Genomic DNA, 20,668 nt, shown 5'->3' with positions numbered 1-20,668 from the left:
TGTGGCGCCACTATTTACCTTTTTTCGTACCAAAATTGTTCCGCAGCCGTTTCTTGGACATCGCTTTCGTGGGAGTCATTCCATTTCGCGTCCCATTTGGCATGCATCTATACTGGTCAAGTAAGAACCAGTTTGCGATAGGAAATCGAACAGACGACTTACTGGTATCTACAGGTGCGGATATGAGTAAACGGAGCTCGCTTTTCCGTTCAAATTAATATTACGTTTCCTGCAATGAAGGTAAATGAAACAACAATATTTGTCCAAGTGAAAAGGCACTGGCGTCAACTACCGATTCGCACATGCCATGATTGCCAGTTTCAATTATGCAACGCGTGAAAAATTTTAGAAGGAAAAAGCGGGCCCCGATTACTTTTGTCCGCACCGGCACTTCCAGTTGTTTGCCTTCCAACCAAGGTTTCGGCTGGAACACTGAGAATTACTGTTCTTTTTTTTTTTTTTTTTTTTGAAGGGCTCAGTTTTATAGCATAGTTCCGTGTCTCGAACAGCACGACGTTTTCGCACAGGGGCGCAAATGACAAAGGAAAATTGCGAATGGCATGAGGGGGGGATGAAAGGATAATTAGCCTAGACATAAGTGAGAAAAGGATTAGTGTTTCCGCTAGCAGCTCGAGCTGTGAAGACGAACGGCTGAGTGTACGAAGGGCGTTTAGAACATGTGACACGCAGACTACCGCAGCTTTTTTTTTTCCTCGCTTTCGAAACAAGAACAGAAACGAACCATATAACCAGAGAAGTCATATTTCAGCATAAACATGCATTTCGTATGCCGTTCTTGGTTCCTTCAAGGATCCGGATACCTATGTGAAACGTACGCCTGTTCCACGCAAGAATCGCACGGAAGTCTAAGCCTTAATCGTCTTGCTGTCGCGTGTACCTTGGCGCCTATAGGACTTTGATCGATGCCACACGCAAGCTATATGCAGGGTTGTTTCCTCTAGGTGAGTCTATATTTCCACACCGCTTTCTGAAGGTCGACTGAGTGACGTTGGCGATAACTGTGCACCTGTCTCTGTTCGTTACCGTTCTTGTCCCGCTAATTTTATTTTTTATCTGCTACTTGATGATGCTTATACTATCAGGATGATTTTTGTGACGCAGCAGCGGTACAGAAACAGTGATTTACTAGCCCCATCGTGTGCAGTTTCGCTCACAGGCTATCTTTACTGAAATTCTGTCTTGCGTGTCGTTACCCGGTCCTGCAGCCGGTGCTCCAATCAGTTCGGTCTCCTGAGGTGGCCCTGCAGTTGTTACTTTCTCTACTTCAGCGCGAAAGACGGCAGTCGGCACCGCTATCAACTGTGACAATAAAAGAAAAGTGTTGCGGCCCCGACTAAACACCATACAACTCGGAACAGAAGAGCTTCGAAAAAGAAAATGGGGAGAAAGGGGCCTGTCGGGCTGCCCGCGGTTATCTTCGCTTGTCGCTGGAACGTTTTGCTTTGTATCGTTCTTCACTGTCCGCGAGGGGGCGCTAGGTCTTGGCTCTTAGTTGCAGGCATTGAAGGAATTCCGCCGCAGTCCGCGCGAAACAAGCGGGTGACCTGGACGCCGCTAGACGGAATTGAAACGCTGTCATTACAGGTGTGCCTTTCGCCACTGGCAGTGAACCGGCGGGACAATGGGACCCATCAGGAAACCGGAAGTCAAATTTACGCAGGTGAGCTGGCACAGAGCTGCGTCTAATGTGTACAGAAAGCTCACTGCGTGGGCGCCATATTTCAAATCTGTCATCGCATTAGAAACTGTTTTGAACAAACCTACGCCTCGTACTACTTGTTAAGGATAAAGGTTTTGAACGTATGCCATGTCAAGAGAAAATGGAGCTGCAGAGGTAATGTGTTTTTAGGTATTTCACTTCTTGTACACTAAAGAGTTTCCGTTGATATAATGTTGAGAAAATGGAGAGAAAATTGTACCAACAAATCCTCGATCGGCGCTGTATTTTTACGACTCGACACGGTGCCTGAGTGTTATAGGCGCTTGACTCCCCAGGCTCAAGGGCGCGGTATCCAATCCCGGCCGTGGAAGCTGTTATTCGATGGAGGCGAAAAGCAAGGCACCCGTGTGCTGTGCGATGTTAGTGCGTGTTAAAGAACCCCAGACGGTTGAAATTCTTAACCTGAGTGGCTTTGGGACGTTAAACTCTACAAACCAAAGCCAAAAAGCTGTATTTTTATTGCTCCACAGCCAGCATCTCCTGGACTTGATTAAAAACGCCTCTAATCTTTTTTGGAGTTTTGCTTGTGGCATCAACCAGCTTCTCCAGGAGTTAGGCTAAAACCTGGTGGAAGGTGTTGAGAGGTAGTGGGGCTACTTCTCCGTCGCATGTATATATGATGGGTAGGTCTCATAATGGAAGTAGGAGGGGCGTCTGGCTGACGCTCATAGCATATACGAGCAGCAGGGGCCATCAATGTGTGCTAGCACGGGATGGAATATGGCACATTCTTTACGCGGTTTACGGAAGAATATTTACGAGGATTCTTGAAGAGCAGTTGATCATCTCTTGCGTAGCTGCCTGCGTTTCGGCTTGGATCGCAACAAAGAGAAGGCCACAGAATATGGGAGGTTCCAGATGTGGGCGCGGGAGAGCGCGTGCACTCATGAGTTCTTTTGTACTAAAATATCATGTATTTAATTATGCGTGGCATATAAAACGCATATGCTGGTGCAAGGACGACCATTTTATTCAAGCATCGTTTGCGGACCGAGCCTTGGGAACGCGAGACGGACGAGGCGGAGCGCGTCAGGCCAGACATATGATACGTGCAGAGAACAAAAGGGCTTCCGGCCCATGCCGGGCGCGAGTCTTCGAGCGCGTGACTGCGCTTTCTATAACAGTCTGGTCGCGGCCAACGTATAAGCAACCTGGCAAAGAGAAACGCCACAACATGTGTGTTGAGGTGATCCGTCGCCTATAGTATACGAAAGCGGGTGTTGACGTCACGACATTGGAGACAGGCCCTTTGTCTGCTCGTACCAATTCAGATCAGTTCAGTCGTGTCCGACTCTTGACCCTATTGACCATGTCACGCCACGCTTTCCGGTCTCTTGCTAACATCACATAACTTCGTCTGCAGTGCCTCGAGGACGCCATCTAACCATCGCGTTCGCTGCCTACCCCTTCTCCGGCGACCCTCAACCTTTCCCAACATCAATTCTTTCTCCAGCGACTCCTCTCGACTCCTCTCTAATGAGAAGAGAGGAGTCGCTCGTACCAATTAGGTAACGGGAATTACAAGGTTCAGTCAGATATCCCTGTAGTTAGCCATGCAATAGGAAGACATATAGGTGAATGCCATGTGAAAATTGGACAGGTCGAACACAGATTCCTGCCTCAAAAGTGTGCTAAGAATGCGTGACCTCGGGCCGTATTTTCTCAGAGGCGCGAAAAAACGGCCCGGGCCAGGTGGCATTGATAAAGAAAAGAAAATGTGCAGATAAACGCATCGAAGTGAACCGTGCCCCAGAGCAGTGCAGACGGCAGCAGTCAAACGACTCTGCCGCATGAAAATAGCTTATCACTCCGCCGCCCCCAGTGGTGCTGCAATAGCAGCGAGGTGCACAGTTGTATTATAGCCAGCTGCACGGGCGCGTCGTCGACCGGGCGAAAAGAGATAACCGCAGGCAGATTATTCCCTGACCCACGTAGAGCAAATTCTGCAATACGTGCGTGGAGGTGTCTGCCTTCCGTCGCGTGTACTGAATGCTTCGAGAGCTGAAATTATGCTGAGTATTTTGTGTGTGCTCGCTCGCTTTTTCCGCGGCGTCTAATTCGAAGCCTCCGCGGCATACGTTGGTGGGTCACAGTCAGCATACTTTCAGTTGAGAAAGTGCAGTTATTTCAGGGGCATAATCATTTATATATATATATATATATATATATATATATATATGTATATATATCGGGGTAGCGTATTCTTTTGCCATCAGTGCAATGAGTACCTCGAGGCATTATCTTATTCAATTAATTTTGAATGAACAGGTTTTGTGAAATAAAAGCGCGAAAAAAAAAAAAACGCCGTGCTGAGTTGAGTGAGCACTATAGGTATAAATCACTTTGTTTAAAGAAATCGCTGCACCTTTTCCTTTTCACAATTTTATTCTCGGGTTTTGGAAATGTTAGAAGAAAGTAATGAAATACCGTGTTTCATCGCTGACTCCTTCATCACAGGAATGATAAAAACGGGAAGATTCATAAAAAAATTAATTAACTAATCAGCTAATCTTATAATTTCCGAATGCCCAAGGATCGCAGAAACGTTTAAAATGCGCGCATGCAGGAAATTAATTTCAAAATTAGCAGCTGTGCAGTCTTATGTCAATGCAGCATTACGAGCACAGAAATTTCAGGGCTGGGCCGTTAAATTTGCTTTAGCAGGAGTTCCTTTTTTATTTTTTTTTTTCGGGGAAGGAGAGGGGGGGGGGTGGCTCCCATTTCATTCTTTGGTATTGTGGTTATAAACATACTGCACATCACTGTTATTTTAAAACTGCTAGAAATTCACTTAGTTGCGTCAGTGTATTGCCCGGAACCCGACAGCCGCGGCCGCTGTTTCGACGGAGGCGAGACGCAAAAAGCACCAGTATGCTGCGCTTTGTTAGTGCACTTCAAATATCCCTAGGTTGATACCCATCATGCCGGAGCCCTTGGTTACGCCACCTCATTTTACTCCCATCTTGCCTCCTTTCCTCTCGGCATGGCTGTGCCCGCTTCCTTTGCAACAGCAAATTTTCGATTTTACCCAGCGCGTGGTCCCTGTTTGCCACCCGCCGCGAGTACGCAGCGCCTCTTTTGTGGCGGCGTTCACATTAATCCTCTTTATAAACTAAACCAAACCATATAAGCTACGTTCACAGTTTGCTAGAAAGAGCCCGTGACTATATTTTTACATTGGAAGGTTTAGTACGTCATTATGCTTGCATTCTATAATGTCAGGCATAATGACGTACTAAACCGTACTACTACTACACTAATGACATACTACTACACTTGAGTAAAGCTGAGAGCTGGGCGAGTTGATATGCATTTATACTGGGAAACAGCACAACAAAGGCGGGACAAAGACAAGACAAGGCGACGATAGCGCTTGTCTTGTCCCTGTTCCGCTTTTGTTCTACCTTTGTTGCGCTGTTCCTCTCCGTTTATATGAAGCGCTGCGTCCTAATCACTTGGTGCCCCTCTTTGCTGCGAGCATTCGTTTTATCGTTGTGGCGGCTTCCGGGTAGTGCCGAAGGTGGAAAACGATAATCGCAACTCTCGGCTTCGTGTCCTAGTTGCTTTGTTCATTCATCGCGAACTGATAGCGCCGGTATCGGCCCTACTCTCGAAAAGCGATAGTTTCTACAGCACTGGAGAGATATAGAAGTAGGCCGTTTAATTTGAATCTGACCGTTAATTTACCACACGTATGGTAGTAGTTCAAAGGCATGTTGAACTTTTTGATGAATCGTTTTACGACACAGGTGTAAGACAGTTGTGCGACGGCCCCTTGGCTCAAGATCTCCTGCGTCTGTGTTCATTGCAGCTCCATTCAGCGAAGCTCGTCCGCATATGTAGTGCTCGCGTGACTGTTGTGTGGGGGATACTCTGGAGCTTTTCTGGCAGTTTGCGCGCATGGCTGGCGCGAGTGCAACGCACTTTGACATACTCTTGTTGAGGACATATATTATGGTGAGGCAACCAAAAAAATATATAAAATAATATGCCTCTGCCCATGCCATCTTGTTGAGGACAGTAGAACCAGAAGTGAACATAGAAAAAGCACTAACGGGAAGACTAAAATGAAGTTGACTTCTACTGTGTTCCAATCATGGCATTGTGCAGGATGTATAGGTAACCGGAAAGGTGCGAATGCAGTGACCACAGGATGGTAGGGTGTTTATTTAGCCTAGGTTTGAAGAGGGTACATAACATATTATAGTAAAGAAGTCCATCATCAAATTTTTATCGGTGAAAGAGAAGGTAGAAGAATTCAAAATCTCGATACTGAACAGAAATTCAGTTTTAATCGAGGAGAACGATTTTAGTGTAGCAGCAATGAACAGTAATTTCAAAAATATAATTACTCAGTGCCCGGTAGAAGTAGTTGGTTAGAGAGCATACCCAGTAAATTATCAAAGCAGGCGAAAGATTTCATTAAAAAACCCCAAAGTATGAAAGCCTCCAACCCAACAGACATAAAAGAACGTGCAGAGGTATCAAAGCTAATCAACAGGAGTAAGGTGTCCGAAATAAGACATGCTATAAAGAACGATGTTTTCCTTAAAGCGTTAAACATGAAATTAGGCATAGACAAAAATCAGATGTATACTCTGAGGCACAAGGCTGACAATGTCATTACTAATATGGACGAGATAGTTAAAGTAGCCGATTTGTTCTATACTGGCCTGTACAGTAGCCACAGTAGTTGGGACAATAGTGAAATTCGAGGTAGCGAAGAGGAATCAGACGTTCCGTCAGTAATGAAAGATGAGTTTAAGAAAGACTTAAAATATATGAAAATGATGAAAATAAGCTGGGGAGGAAGAGGTAACTAAATATTTGTTGAAGGAAGGTGGGGATATCACGCTAGAAATACTGAATGCCGTCTATACGCAATGCCTGATGACATTGAAGGTGCTGAAATCTGGGAAAAACGCTGACGTTATCTTAATCTACAAGAAATGGGACGTTCTGGACATGAAAAATTAGACTAATCAGCTTACTATCCATAACGTACAAGGTATTGACTAAGGTAATTGCATATAGAATCAGGACAACCTCAGCTAGATTTAAATCAACGAAAGGATCAACCAAGATTTCGGAAAGGGTATTCTACCATACTATCAACCATGAGATAGGAAAATGCTTGGAATGCAATCAATCTTTATACATATCATTTATTAGTATTTGACTCGATGGAAACTTCAGCAGTCATGCAGACATTGTGATATCAGGGTGTAGATTAGTCATATGCGAAAGTATACTGGAATATATTTAAATGGCTGTACAGCAACTATAGTTCCCCATAAAGAAACAAAATTCCCATAATGAAATGCGTTAGGCAAGGAGACAATGTCTTTCCAGTGTCATTCATCGCTTGATTAGAGGGCGTATTCAGAGATTTGGAATGGGAACAGTTAGATATAAGGGTTAATGGAAAATACTGCAGTAATCTGATTTGCTGACGACATTGCCTTGCACGGAATTCAGGGCACGGAATGCAGACTGATTAGTGACCTAAACTGGGATAGCAGAAAGGTAGGTCTAAAAATAATATGCAGAAGTCTAAGGCAATGTTCAACAGCCTTGGAAAGAAACAATAGTTTAGAATAGGTAGCGAAGCGCTGGAAGTGGTAGGCAGATATGTCTACCTAAGAGGTCGTAACCGCGGATCCGCACCGCGAGATGAAAATAACTAAAAGAATAAAATTGGTATGGAGCGCATTTGGCAAGTACTCGCAGATTTTGACTAGCAGCTTGCCGATATCGCTTAAGAGGAACGTGTATAACAATTGCATCTCACCAGTAGTCACCTATGGGGCTGAAAATGATAGATGCAACGTTGAGAGATAGGAAGCGTGCAGAGTGGGTCAGAGAAATAACTCGAGTTAATTATATTCTAGTGGAAATAAAGAAGAAATGGGCATGTATTGCAAAGAAAGTGTAAACGAGTGTCGCAAAAGATAACAAATTAGATTCCAAGGGTAGGAAAGTGTAGCAGGGGCAGAAAAAAATTTGCTGGGAGGATGAGGTTAGGAAGTTTGCAGGGGTCGAGTGGATGCTGCTATAGCACAAATTCAAATATGGGAGAGACATTTGCCCTGCAGTGGGTATAGTCTGGCTGATTGATGATGATGTGGACAGGCAAGTGGCGGTGGAAAATGAAGAGGGATAGGTTCATGGTTGTGGTGATACAAAGCACTTACTTCATGCAGTAAGAACTTTAGCTTGTTCGGGAGGGGCCCTCAGGCTCCTGCAATGGTTGTGGGCCCATAGTTGTGTACCGGCTTACACAGTTCATCCAGGTCCGCGTAGCACAGCACGGCTTCCCATTGGGCGGGGCGGGGTTCGGAGGGAGGATAGGCGGGATTGCCGGTTTGAGAAGTGGCCCATGTGGCATTCGTTACAATGCGGGAACAAGTTGGGGTAATGCGGGGGGCGTTCGTGCAGAGGGCTCAAGTGAATATATGCATTTTTTAGTAGCTGTCATAAAACGGTGGCCTGTTCTCGAAAGAGTTGTTTGCTAGGCGTTGGATAACCCTGCCTGCCCACCATGCATGCAGGCTTTAATGCAGGCTGGAGCAGACTTGCGTACTGTTTTGGTACTGACTCAGGTCACGACGCTGCTGAAGGTTAAGTCATGTTGTCATGGGTCCTTGAGTAAAGTTGTTGCAAGTCGTGTTTTTTGCGTTAAACCTGAATCGCCATTTAGCTTATCGTTTGTTCTGCTTTCTTTATCGTGAGACAGCGCGAAGTTACGCAAACATGACTCGGACACGATGCCTATTATGTTGCGCCGAAATCGCTGTAGCTTCCGCTCTCAAAAGTTTTTTTTTTTTTCTTTCTGTTCTTTGGCATTACAGATATTCATAAACAATGAATTTGTCAACGCCAAGTCTGGCAGAACATTTCCCACGTACAACCCAGCGAACGAAGAGAAAATTGCTGACGTCCAGGAAGGGCTCAAGGTGCGTATAACGTTGTTGCGTGAAAATAAGCTTCGCTTTTATCGCTTAAGTCGGGCATGTTCATTTGTTATGACTGGTATATGTTATAACATGAGTTGCGAGACGAACATTCTGGGTTTCGCGAAGCGGCCATGGCAGCGACGCATAAAGAAACAGCGGCAAGAGAAGACGACGGCCGAGTAGGTATACACGCTCAACGCCGAAGTCATCTCCATCGTTAGAGATGTTATCTTTTTTGAACAAACGTCCACAGTGAGTCAGGTACACTGCTTCTTCTCTGTTTTATGGAATAAGCACAACCCTCTCTACAGTTATAGTCTTCTGCGCTTCGCCTCACACACCAGGTTTTACGGTCTGTTCAGGGGAAGTGCCCAACGTAGAATATGTTTGTATTAGGGGAGAAATCACTCGTTAGCATCTACCTAAGTGCAGCAGTCCTGCAAAAAAAAAAAAAAAAAAAAAAAAAAAAAGCTATAGAGTTTCCACATGAACTTATCATTTGAACGCCTGGGTTCAAACCCGGAACTAACGCCTCATCGTGCCAGACATTCTTGCCCTCGAGCTAACCCGAACGGCTAGTTGAGTGAACCCGAATGGTTTGGCGACAGCAAATTTATCATCAACTTGCAGTCTTTCTTTCGTGGTCATAATGACTTCGCTTGCGTGGATGGTGTTGAGCATTTACTACGTTAATTCTTAACACTTTTTCTACACACTATATTCAGGAGCGTTTTGCTTGAGGGGCTACAACTATTGTGGAGTCCAGGGGCCCGCGCCCTCGCATGACCGATGCCTGCGCGTGCTGAACAGCCACTGTCCAAGGACCCTTCGCAAGGATGTTGATATTAGAGGAAATCTGAAAAGAATTCAACATCAATATACAGGCCGTGCGCGTTGCTGCCCCTGGTGGTGCTGCATAGAGCCCTTGATGCATGTGCAGGAGGACGTGGATGCCGCCGTTCGGGCGGCCCGGGCGGCCTTCGCCCGGGGCTCCGAGTGGCGAACTATGGACGCATCCCGACGTGGTGCTCTCCTTGCACGGCTGGCCGATCTGGTGGAACGGGACGCCGACTACCTAGCGGTGAGCGTCGGACTAAACATCACATCTAAATGGCTGCGAAGAACGATTGTGACATACGCAGTCTTGAAGCGCCACATGTCTAATGAAAGGCCGTAGTGGAAGGCTCCGAAAATGACATGCCCCCCAGCTATTCTGATCTTAACGACCTTCGTAAGTGCGCACTTGGCACGTATTAGCACACGGCTGAAGCTACGCTTCGACAGATGATATGCTGCCAGGAACTGTATAGAAAATATCTGTCATTGTTATTGAAGCACGTGCTTGAAGATTTCGAATTCGGACTGTTTCAGAGCTTGGAGAGCCTCAACAACGGGAAGACGTTCAGCGAAGCGGTGGGCGACATGAAGTTCAGCGTAAAGTCACTGCGGTACTGTGCCGGATACAGTGACAAGGTCCACGGGAATACAGTGCCAGCAGGTCATTACCTTTATTCGTGTTTTTTTTTTTTTTTTATTCAGTGACTCTGCCGTTGAAAGGTGCTATGAAGTGTACGTTGCGCGGTTTTGTTTTCGGACCTCTGTGGTGCGTCGAACAGCAGGGAAAGCGGTAGCTGTCGTTATCTTTTCTTTTTCCCTAGAAAATGGGTTCTATCGGACAGGCGGCTGTCTTTTTGAATGGAGAAGAGTCAATCTAAGTAAGCCCGGTGTAAACTAGCACAATTGAAGTTCCAGTAAATATACCAAGTTTCTCAAATTTGTTGAAGATAGGAGAAGCATCATTCCCAAATTTTAGAAACTTGGTAGATTTACTGGAACCTCAATTGTGCACGTTTACCCCGGACTTACTTAGATTGAACCTCCTTTTGGGAATGGGAATGAATTTAGGAATGATGCTTGTCCTATCTTCCACATATATTTTGAACTTCAGAGATACAGTAAAGCCCTTAAATACTACTCGAGAGCAACATATATTTGGCCTGGAAACTTACGACCATCAGCCACATTAGCTACTGCTGCGAATCTTGGGGACAAACGTACAAAACTTATTTACTTCCCTTGCAGAGCCTGCAGAAGAGAGCATTGTGTATAATATATCACGTATCTTCCAACTGCAGGAACAATAATTTATTTCTAGAAAATCGCGCACTTTCATTGGAATCCATGCTTAATTACAAAATCTGTGTATTGGTAAATAACATCATTAATATTAGTATTCCGCTGCCATTTGATGTTTTCCTGTTACCATCTCGCAATACCGAAGACATGCATTAAATGGCAATTTCAACCTGCCTGCCTGCCTGCCACAATGTGTACGGAGACCGTTAAATTTAGTGCAATTTTCTTGAGTAAAACATTGGAACACGTTGCTTATTAATGTGAAACTTGCAGATAACTTTAGGATGAGTTGCAAAATGTTCTTTATTAACAGCTTACCTTTAAACTGGAGCGCAACATGTGAGGTAGGGGTGGTCCTCATTTCAAACTCTACAAAGTTGAGTAGTACGTAACAAGAGGAGAAATAAAAGTCACGCAGGGAGGAATTCAAATGTAGACCTTTAGCGATCAGATTGCAGCTATAGGATAACAAGCAACGGAGAAGAGTTTTCATAACGCTAACAGTTTTTTTTTATCAGGCTGATACAAACTTAATCGCTCTTACCTTCTGACTTATCTGGAGCTGTTAGAGGACAAAGTGCAGCAATGTCAAAACTTTTCCTTGTTACGCTCACCGCAGTCTAGCTGCCTTATGATCTAAACACGCACGCGCAAAACGAGTAGGCTTCGCACTGTGCTACATTCTTGGCCACTGAAACAGTGGTGCTAGTAGAAACCAGTTTGATTGCAAGCACCACTGTGTAAGGTGGGAGAACGGCTCCGAGTTGAGAATCATCGCTCACTGCAGCCTGCTAACAGCAATCAAAGGAAGGACTAATTAAACCAGTTGGTACAATTTTGTAAAAGAAATAGAGTTAGATAAGAAAATGTTTCCGAGTTTTGCTTCTGAGGTGCGCCCGACAGAGCAGATACACTGTATTGTGGAACTTCACTGGCACATACGAGCGCACGTTGTGAATGTTATTTTTTGTTCTTTTTTTTAGATGGCAATGTGTTCGCTTACACGAGACGCGAGCCTATTGGAGTTATAGGACAAATAATCCCGGTGAGTGTAGAAAACTTGCTTCCCAATTTTTTTTTTAGTGCGAGTGGAACGGAGAGCTAGTGACTGTGACCAACAGCACTATGTCGCAGGTGCGGTGCCTCCTTCTGTAGGCACCGCACCTGTCTGTGCTCACGATATGTGGTCTGTCCGGGTCTGTGCTCACGGTATGCGGTAAAGGGACCTCACAAGTCTCGAGCTAAATGTTACGAGGCAGAGTATTCATTCCGTTTGCAACACCTATACTCGTCGTATTTCAGTAGACTATGTTGAAAGCATGCAGATACAGAAAGAGACTTTAGACCCTTATACTAACAAAGCTCTTTGCTAGTCAGGTCTTCTGAAGGTACTTATATGCATCGAGCTAAATATTGTGAGGCAGTTTACTCATTCCTTTTGCAACACCTGTTCGTATTTCAGTAGTCTATGTTGAAAGCCGGATACAGAAAGAGACTTGCAGTACTTAACAAGACTTTGATTTGTCAGATCCTGCAGTGGATCTGATATTACACTGCTTCATTCATGGTATTCGCGTGTCGTGTGACACTGTAGTCAAGTGTCTAGAATGTACCTTTGAGCGGTTTCACTAAACCCATCGCAGTGGAACGTGCCCATGATCATGTTCTGCTGGAAGATCGGCTCGGCGCTCTGCACGGGCAACACTGTAGTAGTGAAGCCCGCCGAACAGACGCCTCTCACGGCCTTGTACACGGCCAGTCTCGCTCGGGAGGCCGGCTTTCCTCCAGGCGTGCTCAACGTGGTGCCGGGCTTCGGCGAGACGGCGGGCGCTGCGCTCTCCAACCACCGTGGCGTGGACAAGATCGCCTTCACGGGATCTACTCAGGTGCCTCTTCAATGGTTTAAACGGATTATTGGGTGTAAAAAAAAATATGCTGCCTGCACTCAAACGCCTTATAAGCGAGAGAGGCACGACTATCAAGGGTCTTGTGACTGTCTGCTTAAGATAAGCCCTGTGAATCAAACCTGCCCGATGTCATGGTGATGACATGTAGAGGACGAAAAGCCCTTTGACGCTGCATGTTTATGACAAGTGCTCCTTCCACGCTCGGTGCTGCAGGTTGGCCAGCTGATGCTGAAGGCTTCGGGCGACACCAACTGCAAGCGGGTGTCTCTCGAGCTGGGCGGGAAGAGTCCCCTGATCATCTTCAGCGACGCCGATTGTACGTATGCACAATCTGCACTCACAGCCTTGCTGAAAGCAGCTTTGCTAGCCATTGTGCCAGCATTGTCTCACTAGCAGGCTGGCGAAAGACAGGACTTAAAAGGACAATTAGAGACGTTTAGCGGAGCGGAGGCGTACTATAGTATAGACGTATGCAGGTTTACCGGAAGTCTCCTGCTCACTGGCATAGAGTGGTGTGGCCACTGCGTGCGTGCGTAGCCGGCGTCCGGTAGACCCCTACACGTCAACGCTATAGTACGTCTCCGCTATGCTTAATCTATAAATTTAGGACAAAGGAGTAGTACTATAGCGCAGACATATACCGGATTACCGGATGCCTGCTACGCACGCGCGATGGATAGCGGCGCGGCCGATTGGGGGCCCTGCAAATGCGTAGTGGGTATTGAGGGGTTTTAGTAGTGGGCGCCCGGTAATCCAGTATACATCTTCGCTAGGCTAAATCTGTCTTGAAGAGAGAGAGAGAGAGACATTTCGACGTACGTAGTACAGACGTACAGCACGCATAGTACTTCACCTTCATCTAAACGCGGCCGCCGTGTCCGGGACCACTGTCCGGGTATCCCAGCTCGACACACAAGTCCCCTAACAACTCAGCTACCGCGGATGGGGCCCAATGCCATAGCGTACATACATGGTGTTGCGTAGACATATAGCGTAGCCATATTAGCATGGCGGTTTATCGGGTGCGTGCCTTGCGCAAGCTAAGTGGAATGGGTGGGACCACTGCAGTTGAGTAGTTGGCGTTCGGTATATCAGTATACGTCTACGCCAGCGCGTCTATGCCTTGCTTGTCTGAATTGCAAAGCTGTAATATACGAGTACCTCGCAATTACCTCCATGCGCGATGTGCCTGTTAGACAAATCCAATTATTGCCGTTGTGCACGTCGAACTTTAATGTGTCACATGCATGCCTTTCGGCAGCGCCTCCTCTCTTTGGGTCGTTTACGCGAAGGCATGCGAGATTTCTTCTTGCTCGGGAAGATGTCGGCGCCATGGGGGAATACAAAGAACGGGTGCTGGCAACTGAGTCACAGGAATGGGGTTGGCGTCGAACTACGGACTTCCCTGCCCAGTATAATCGACTGCTCTTAACCACATCATCATTGCGGCGGTATGCGACTGAGGTGGCTTAGCAGGGCGCATTACCGATATATTCCTTTAGCAAAGATGAAGAGGTGTTGACAGTGAGCTAAATGCTGGTTTAAAGCCTCTTTAAGAATAGAGCTCGTGAACTAGTTCATGTACGATAAGGCAATAAAAAGACAGCAAGCTGACCAAAAAGTCTGCTCATTCTGGCTAAGCATGAAGTGCAGCAAAGACAGGGTGTCAGAAAGACACAGGACAAAGCGTTTTATCCCGTGCCTCTCCAAGAAACAGCCTTGCTGACTAAAACATGTTGAGGAATTCTGGTGTAAGGTGAAATCCATTTCCCAATCAGTCTGACAAAATCAAGCACAGTGTTACTTTCGAAGCCTGTCACATCCAGCTTGAACGAGATTGAGCGGTGTTTCGTGGTGAACATTGATAATATATCCCTGTATCCCAACTGGTGACCTTGCTTGTGTGTGTGTGTATACTTCAGCTAACTGTTCTTTAATGCTTGGTCGCGTTTCTTTTGAAGCATTTTACTTTCATCCATGCACTAGTCGGATAATTTGCGGAAGCGACTTAAATTTACAGTAAACAGCTGCTCTGCCACTGGGTTGCAGGAACAGCGGCAGTCGCCGCAGGACGGCAGCACGCATCAGTGCTCTTGTACTCACTTGCAACCTTAAAGAACGCATGTAGCATTAGCAGAAAAGAAAGGCAGCAGATTGAATGCATATGCCAAGTCTGCGACGACATTATTTAGTGGAAGACATGTTTCGTTGGCGCCGCATTTATATTTTAATGTAGCACCCTGATTCACAAAGTATACGCCAGGAAGTTGCGCCATTAGCAGCTGCTTAACGCAAATCGACTTCTCGGTGCTACTTGCGTGCGATTGCTATCGCTCTGAGATGCCGTTGTTTTCTACATCGGGATACAGGAAAAGTGCGTGTCTAGAAACAAATTTCTTAGAAGTTGATCGGCTTTTTAACGAAATCGTTGCGGTAGAGGACAGTCCCGACACCACGCTATCCATGGCACAAAAACAACTTCGCCGCCTCAAAATTCAGTTCTCGCTGTTCCTCGCAAACAACAACAACAACAACAAAAAAGAGGAAATAGCGCCGAACGTTTTGTGTTACAGGAGATTTTTTCATGTGATGCTTTTTTTTTTTTTGTCGCAGGCGCTTCGGCGTGCCTGCTCAAGGCGGCAGGGTTGTGCTCAACGTGGCTGTCATATGAGTTCTCGCGCAAACCACGTGAAAACAAAACGTGATAAAAGATGTGGCGGTTATCCTGTGCGGCTAGGAATAACAGTCATAGGCTGCAATAGTGGGAAAAGTTCAGCAAGCCTGTATCTTGGGCTAGTTGGTGGAGTTTGCTCATGTTGTCGAAGCCTGAAGCACCAGAACAACAGGGACGCGAGAGAGAGTAGGTGGTCACTTATGGCTACCGGTGGAATTGCGCGACCCTCTTGAAGCTTCCTGCGTGCAAAAATGCAGAGAGAAGTTCCTATCCTGTCTGTGCTGCAGGCTTCACCAACATGGGTAAACTTGTTTGGATTAGTTTGATCTTGTATTATGTACAGTACATAGTATGCAAGAATACAAAGGAAATAAAGTTAGTTGAGCGCTGCCAAGATCGATTTATTTTGTGCCCCGTCGTTCTGTTCTGTACGTTCGAAATGCAACAGTGGCGAGTTCTTTCTTGTTTTGAACATCCATGCTCATACAATAAAGGCGGAAGCAGCTATACGAAGCTATCAGCGCCTTGCGTCGCTCTTCAGTGTAGAAGAGACGGCACACTTGTGGGTCTGGCAGCGCGACTTCCCGCTTGCGTACTCGGTCACTTCAGAGCCAACGTGGCTGTTTCTTGAAATGTGCCCTCTGTTTTCGCAGTGAACGTGGCGGCGACCGTGGCCCATCACATGGTGTTCCTGAACACTGGCCAGGTGTGCTGCGCGCCGACGCGCATTTTTGTGCACGAGGACATCTACGACCAGTTCGTCACCGTTTCCGTCAAGATGGCGAAGGCGCGAGTGCTGGGAGACCCATTCGATGATGCCACAAATCAAGGACCCCAGGTCAGCATCTTATAGCGATCTCGTAGAGGGAAATTCTTTCTGAAATGAATGGGTTTCGATCTCTTGAGCCTCCCGTCTCAATGGCAATGTTGGCCATGACTGCCAGTTCAGCCATGACATGTGGTCTCGTGACAACGTAGAGAATGGTGAGGCGCGGCTAGTCTTTGTGAAGGAATTTTTCCGCATTAAAGGTATTCAATGTCTTGTTGGGCTGGCTCATAGCTGATGACAATAAAGAGGTGTATAGTAAGGACTTTAGGAGCCCTGGAGTTAGGGAAGTCATCTCCGGGTAGGTGGATGAGGAAGAATCTAGGATGGATGGATGGAACTGTTAGTAGAGAATCTTAATTGTTGATTCCCTATACATGGTATAGGGAGCTGACTGCATAATTTATCGATCTGAGAAAAAAAAAATATTGTTGCGAAGAAGATCGGCAGTGGCGCGAGTGGAGCCCTCGCGCTAGACCAGCCATTCAATCCTGTCGCCATCTTGTGCCGTCTTCTTGCTTGTCGCCACGTAGCAATATTCTAGAGGAAAGCGTCACCCTCCCCTACTTTTGTGTTAAAGTGAATTCAATTGAATAGTTAAAAAGAGTAGTCTTATTCTTGAGGAATTGGCCTCGCTGCAAGCTCCTAGCGAGCGTCATTCGCGACTGTCTGAACACGACAAATCTCAAGTGCTCAGATCATATAGATCACGGCGTGAAAGTGAAATGGGAGAGTGTTTGCTTGCGCTCTTGACAAATCTCAAGAACGTCTTGCGAGTGGGGCGCGAAGCTGCGAAGATCGAGTGCCTGATTGCGATATCGACATCGTGCAGCAAGCGAAAACGTAGCTATTGTGACATGCGTTCAATCAACACTAAAAAGGGGTCATTTTATATATCATAAAATTACTTTCTGTGCTCATCTAGCTATCGACACGAGGCTCTTCATGAATGGCGTGCGTAGAATTTTTATGCATGCTGAACATCTCTAATGCCTAGAATGAGACGTTGGTGCAGAGAGGCGCTTAACTGCTCGAAGATGGCAGCAGTCGAACGCTGGCAAAAATTTTTACAGTCTACAGACTGTCCATGAACAAATATCAGTGAAGTACCATTTCAAAAACTATGAAAGTCGGTTTTCTCGCATACCGAAACCCTTTTCTCGGGCTGTCAGAACCGGCTGTTATATTCAGAGTCCTTCCTGTCCAGATGAGCGCTGACTTCCCCATAGACCATTAACGGACGGCTTGTACGAGGTGGCCGTCCATGTTGTAGTTTAAGCCAGCGCTGTCGTGTTAGTTTTTCAGTCCGGTCAGTCAGCTCAGCTGACATCGTAGGTAAGCTAGGTGCATCCTGTGACTCTAATACAATCTTTTTTGACGCTGTGCAGATCAGCCGCGAGCAGATGGACCGCGTGCTGGGCTACATCGAGGCGGGCAAGCGTGAGGGCGCCCGGCTGCACTGTGGAGGAGGGCGCCACGGCAACCGCGGCTACTTCGTCCAGCCGACGGTATTCTCCGACGTCCGGGACGACATGACCATCGCGAGGGAGGAAATCTTCGGCCCCGTGCAGAGCCTGTTCAAGTTCAAAACCACCGAGGAGGTCATCGAGAGGGCCAACAGCACCTCGTATGGTCTCGCGGCCGGGATCTTCACTCGCGACTTGGATACGGCGCACACCGTCTCACACGCCCTGCAGGCGGGCGTCGTATGGTACGCCGTTCTTTTACAAGAGTTGCTTCTTGGTTCCAAGCACGTTCCGCGGCGTCGATTTCGTACCAGGAAGGAAAACGTTGGTGGGAAGGATGGCTCTGAGGCCGAATTGTGTCGTCTCCTGGGCGTAGCGGTGCAAACTTGCTCTTGCTCCTTTCGCACTTCTTCTCAAAACACGGTCCCGCGGCGATAGCAGAGAGATTTAGCTTACCGTGATCCGCGATCTGCCACCGTGACTCTCCACCGCGCGTGGGCGGGGGTGCTCAAGCTGATTGGTCCCGACGCGGCAGGTCTGTGTGCCGACATCCAGTATGTGGCGCCATTTATCGGCGTCAAGGGGGTCTGGGCATGCCCAGTGGAATGCGTGGTGGCGGATCATGGTAGTGGATCGCGGATCACGGTAAGCTAAAACTCTCTAATGTATAGTGGTTAGGGCGCTCGACCACGTGCCCGACCACTGATCCCGAGGATACATGATCGAATCCCTGCCACAGCGGCCGCAGCGGCCGCTTTTCGATGGAGGCAGAAAGCAATAAGGCACCTATGTGCTGTGCAATGCCAGTAGGGTAAAAACGGAGCAAGAATGCGCATGCGCGTAGTGCTGTGAGGGAAGGGCGGGGGGTCGCGGTATTTACTCTGAGCATGCGCGCTCGCCTCCAGCTATTACCACACTCCCCCAATCGTTAGGGTCCTCCTGTTCTAAATCTCTAATGTTGTAAAATTATGTGACGCCTTCGACGAGAGCCAATGCCTGCGTCCGCTGCTATCATGTGCCAGCCCCGTTATTCAGCTGTTTTCAAGCGGCGCTGTTCAGTCATCCTCATATATTGCGCGACGAGCAGGCACGGTCGTCGCCACTGCATGAAAGCAGTGCGATGGTATGTGCTGCTCTAGATGTTTAATGAAATGTTTTGACCCGCACTTGGTTCATGTACACGGACGTTACTGCGCTCTCTGTAATGAACACATTCAATTTCATCCTGCATTGCTTTTAGGTGAACAAGCATTCATCGATCTTTCTCTTATTTGTACGTTTCTTAAGAAGGCCAATGGTTTAAATCAAATACGAGTACCATAACTCTATATGAAAGAGCACTGAACAAGGGTAGGGGGGGGGGGGGAACGTCAGTTCGCAGGTCAAGCCAACGTTTCGCCAAGTGGACTTGTCTTCGTCTAGGCGACGAAGAGTCCACTTGTCGAAACGTTGGCTCGACCTGCGAACTGAGGCTTCCCCCATTCACCCCATCTACCCTTGTTCAGTGCTATTTCATATAGTGCAACCATCTTTTTTATCTCGTTCTACCTTAACCATAATTCTAGGCACTTAACGTAACAAACCATCTAAGCTTGTGTTTGGCACGTCGTAGACACAGTTGCATTTGCGTCATAAAACCCCATATAACTATCTGTAAGTTACTTGCGCTCTCTTGAGGTGACGCGTGCGTCCTTTACATCTGTATACATATAGGCTCACACCAGTCGTTTGCTAAACTCGAATAAAACTAGCGGTAGCGCGGATGTGGGAGAGATGGGCACGAATGAAAAGAGTTGGTCATGAGGATCGAGTGCTTTCTTGACGAGACGTACTGAAAACTTCCTGCCTCCTTTTCTCTCTATAGGATCAACACTTTCATGGAGATAAGTCCACAGGCGCCATTTGGGGGATACAAGATGTCGGGCCTTTCGCGTGAAATGTAAGTTATATGTCTACCCTTTGCTTCGTCTAAAGTGGTGCTAAATAATGCGAGTTTATGGTGGCATATAACTCACGTTGTATGATTTTATTCATTGTAGGGGCGAGGATGGCATCTTGGCCTACACGGAAACTAAAACGGTAAGAAAAAAATCCGTTTCATCGTTGCTTTTTTCCCCTTCAACAAACATTCGCTCTTAGAAGGAACTTAAACTGGGAGATGCATTTCTAAAATTTTCTAGGTGGCTTATACGCAACGTGCCGTGTTTTAGGCGGTACATTTTCATCGACTATATTTGCGATAAGGCAATATATATTCATTGCTAGCACTTGCAAAGGGTTTTATAAGAAAACATCAGTTTTGTGAGGAAATGTAACGTTGGATTAGTAAGGTTTTCATGCAACATTTTCCCGTACTGTTTCCTCGGTTAAAAGCAGGAAAAAAGCACTCAGAAAGTCGCCAGAACTGGGATCATATTTCGTTTCATTTTTTCCACTTTATTTCTACTTTAAGCCACAACTAAAAGATATCTCAGGTGTAAACAATCAAACACAGTACGAAAAGTATCAAGAAAACAATAAAACAAGCCTGGCATTCTATCCATACAGGGCTCGGATTACCATTGTTGTTAAAGTGAATTGTTAGATAAGCTGCAGTTGTATTTTCGAGTAAATCTCCTTCACATTCACACCTGAAATGCATTCTGTATACAGTTTTAGGCTTATTTTCCTAGGTGTACTACTGTCCAGGCCCTGTGTGAATCACTTGTCCTTCAAGAGCATCGGCTTAGCACAAGTATTGTTTTTTTCGACATTGATCAGGCTGTTTTATTTTTTTCCCCAACAGGTCATCACGAAGGTATCTCAGAAGAATTCATGAACAATGCTCAACCTCCAACCGGTGCAAGGATGACTTCCGTCGATTGCTACGGGCTTAGCTCTTTTCCTATTCTTGTTTTTCTGACGCCAGTAGTTCTTTACAATAAAACGATAATTCTGTTTTCATTGACAATCACAGTTCGTA

The 20,668-nt window shown here is 46.5% G+C and overlaps 1 protein-coding gene across 1 annotated transcript; it reads left to right on the top strand.

Annotated features, from left to right (window-relative positions):
• Positions 1-1,518: 1,518 nt before the first annotated feature.
• On the top strand, positions 1,519-20,655 carry LOC146173427 (aldehyde dehydrogenase 1A1-like). The gene is made up of 12 exons (XM_084584664.1): positions 1,519-1,681; positions 8,593-8,697; positions 9,638-9,778; positions 10,069-10,195; positions 11,817-11,878; positions 12,477-12,719; positions 12,954-13,056; positions 16,068-16,252; positions 17,629-17,951; positions 19,571-19,645; positions 19,746-19,785; positions 20,492-20,655. Exons 1-12 carry the CDS (start codon positions 1,643-1,645, stop codon positions 20,522-20,524), a joined length of 1,476 nt encoding a protein of 491 aa, XP_084440790.1. The 5' UTR covers positions 1,519-1,642; the 3' UTR covers positions 20,525-20,655.
• The last annotated feature ends 13 nt before the right edge of the window (positions 20,656-20,668 follow it).

The sequence above is a fragment of the Amblyomma maculatum genome, chromosome 11, assembly GCF_055883805.1.
Source record: "Amblyomma maculatum isolate TAMU_Amacu chromosome 11, ASM5588380v1, whole genome shotgun sequence".
Classification (NCBI taxonomy): Eukaryota; Metazoa; Arthropoda; class Arachnida; order Ixodida; family Ixodidae; genus Amblyomma; species Amblyomma maculatum.
The sequence above is the reverse complement of the archived record's forward strand: the minus strand, read 5'-3'. Positions and strand labels throughout refer to the sequence as shown.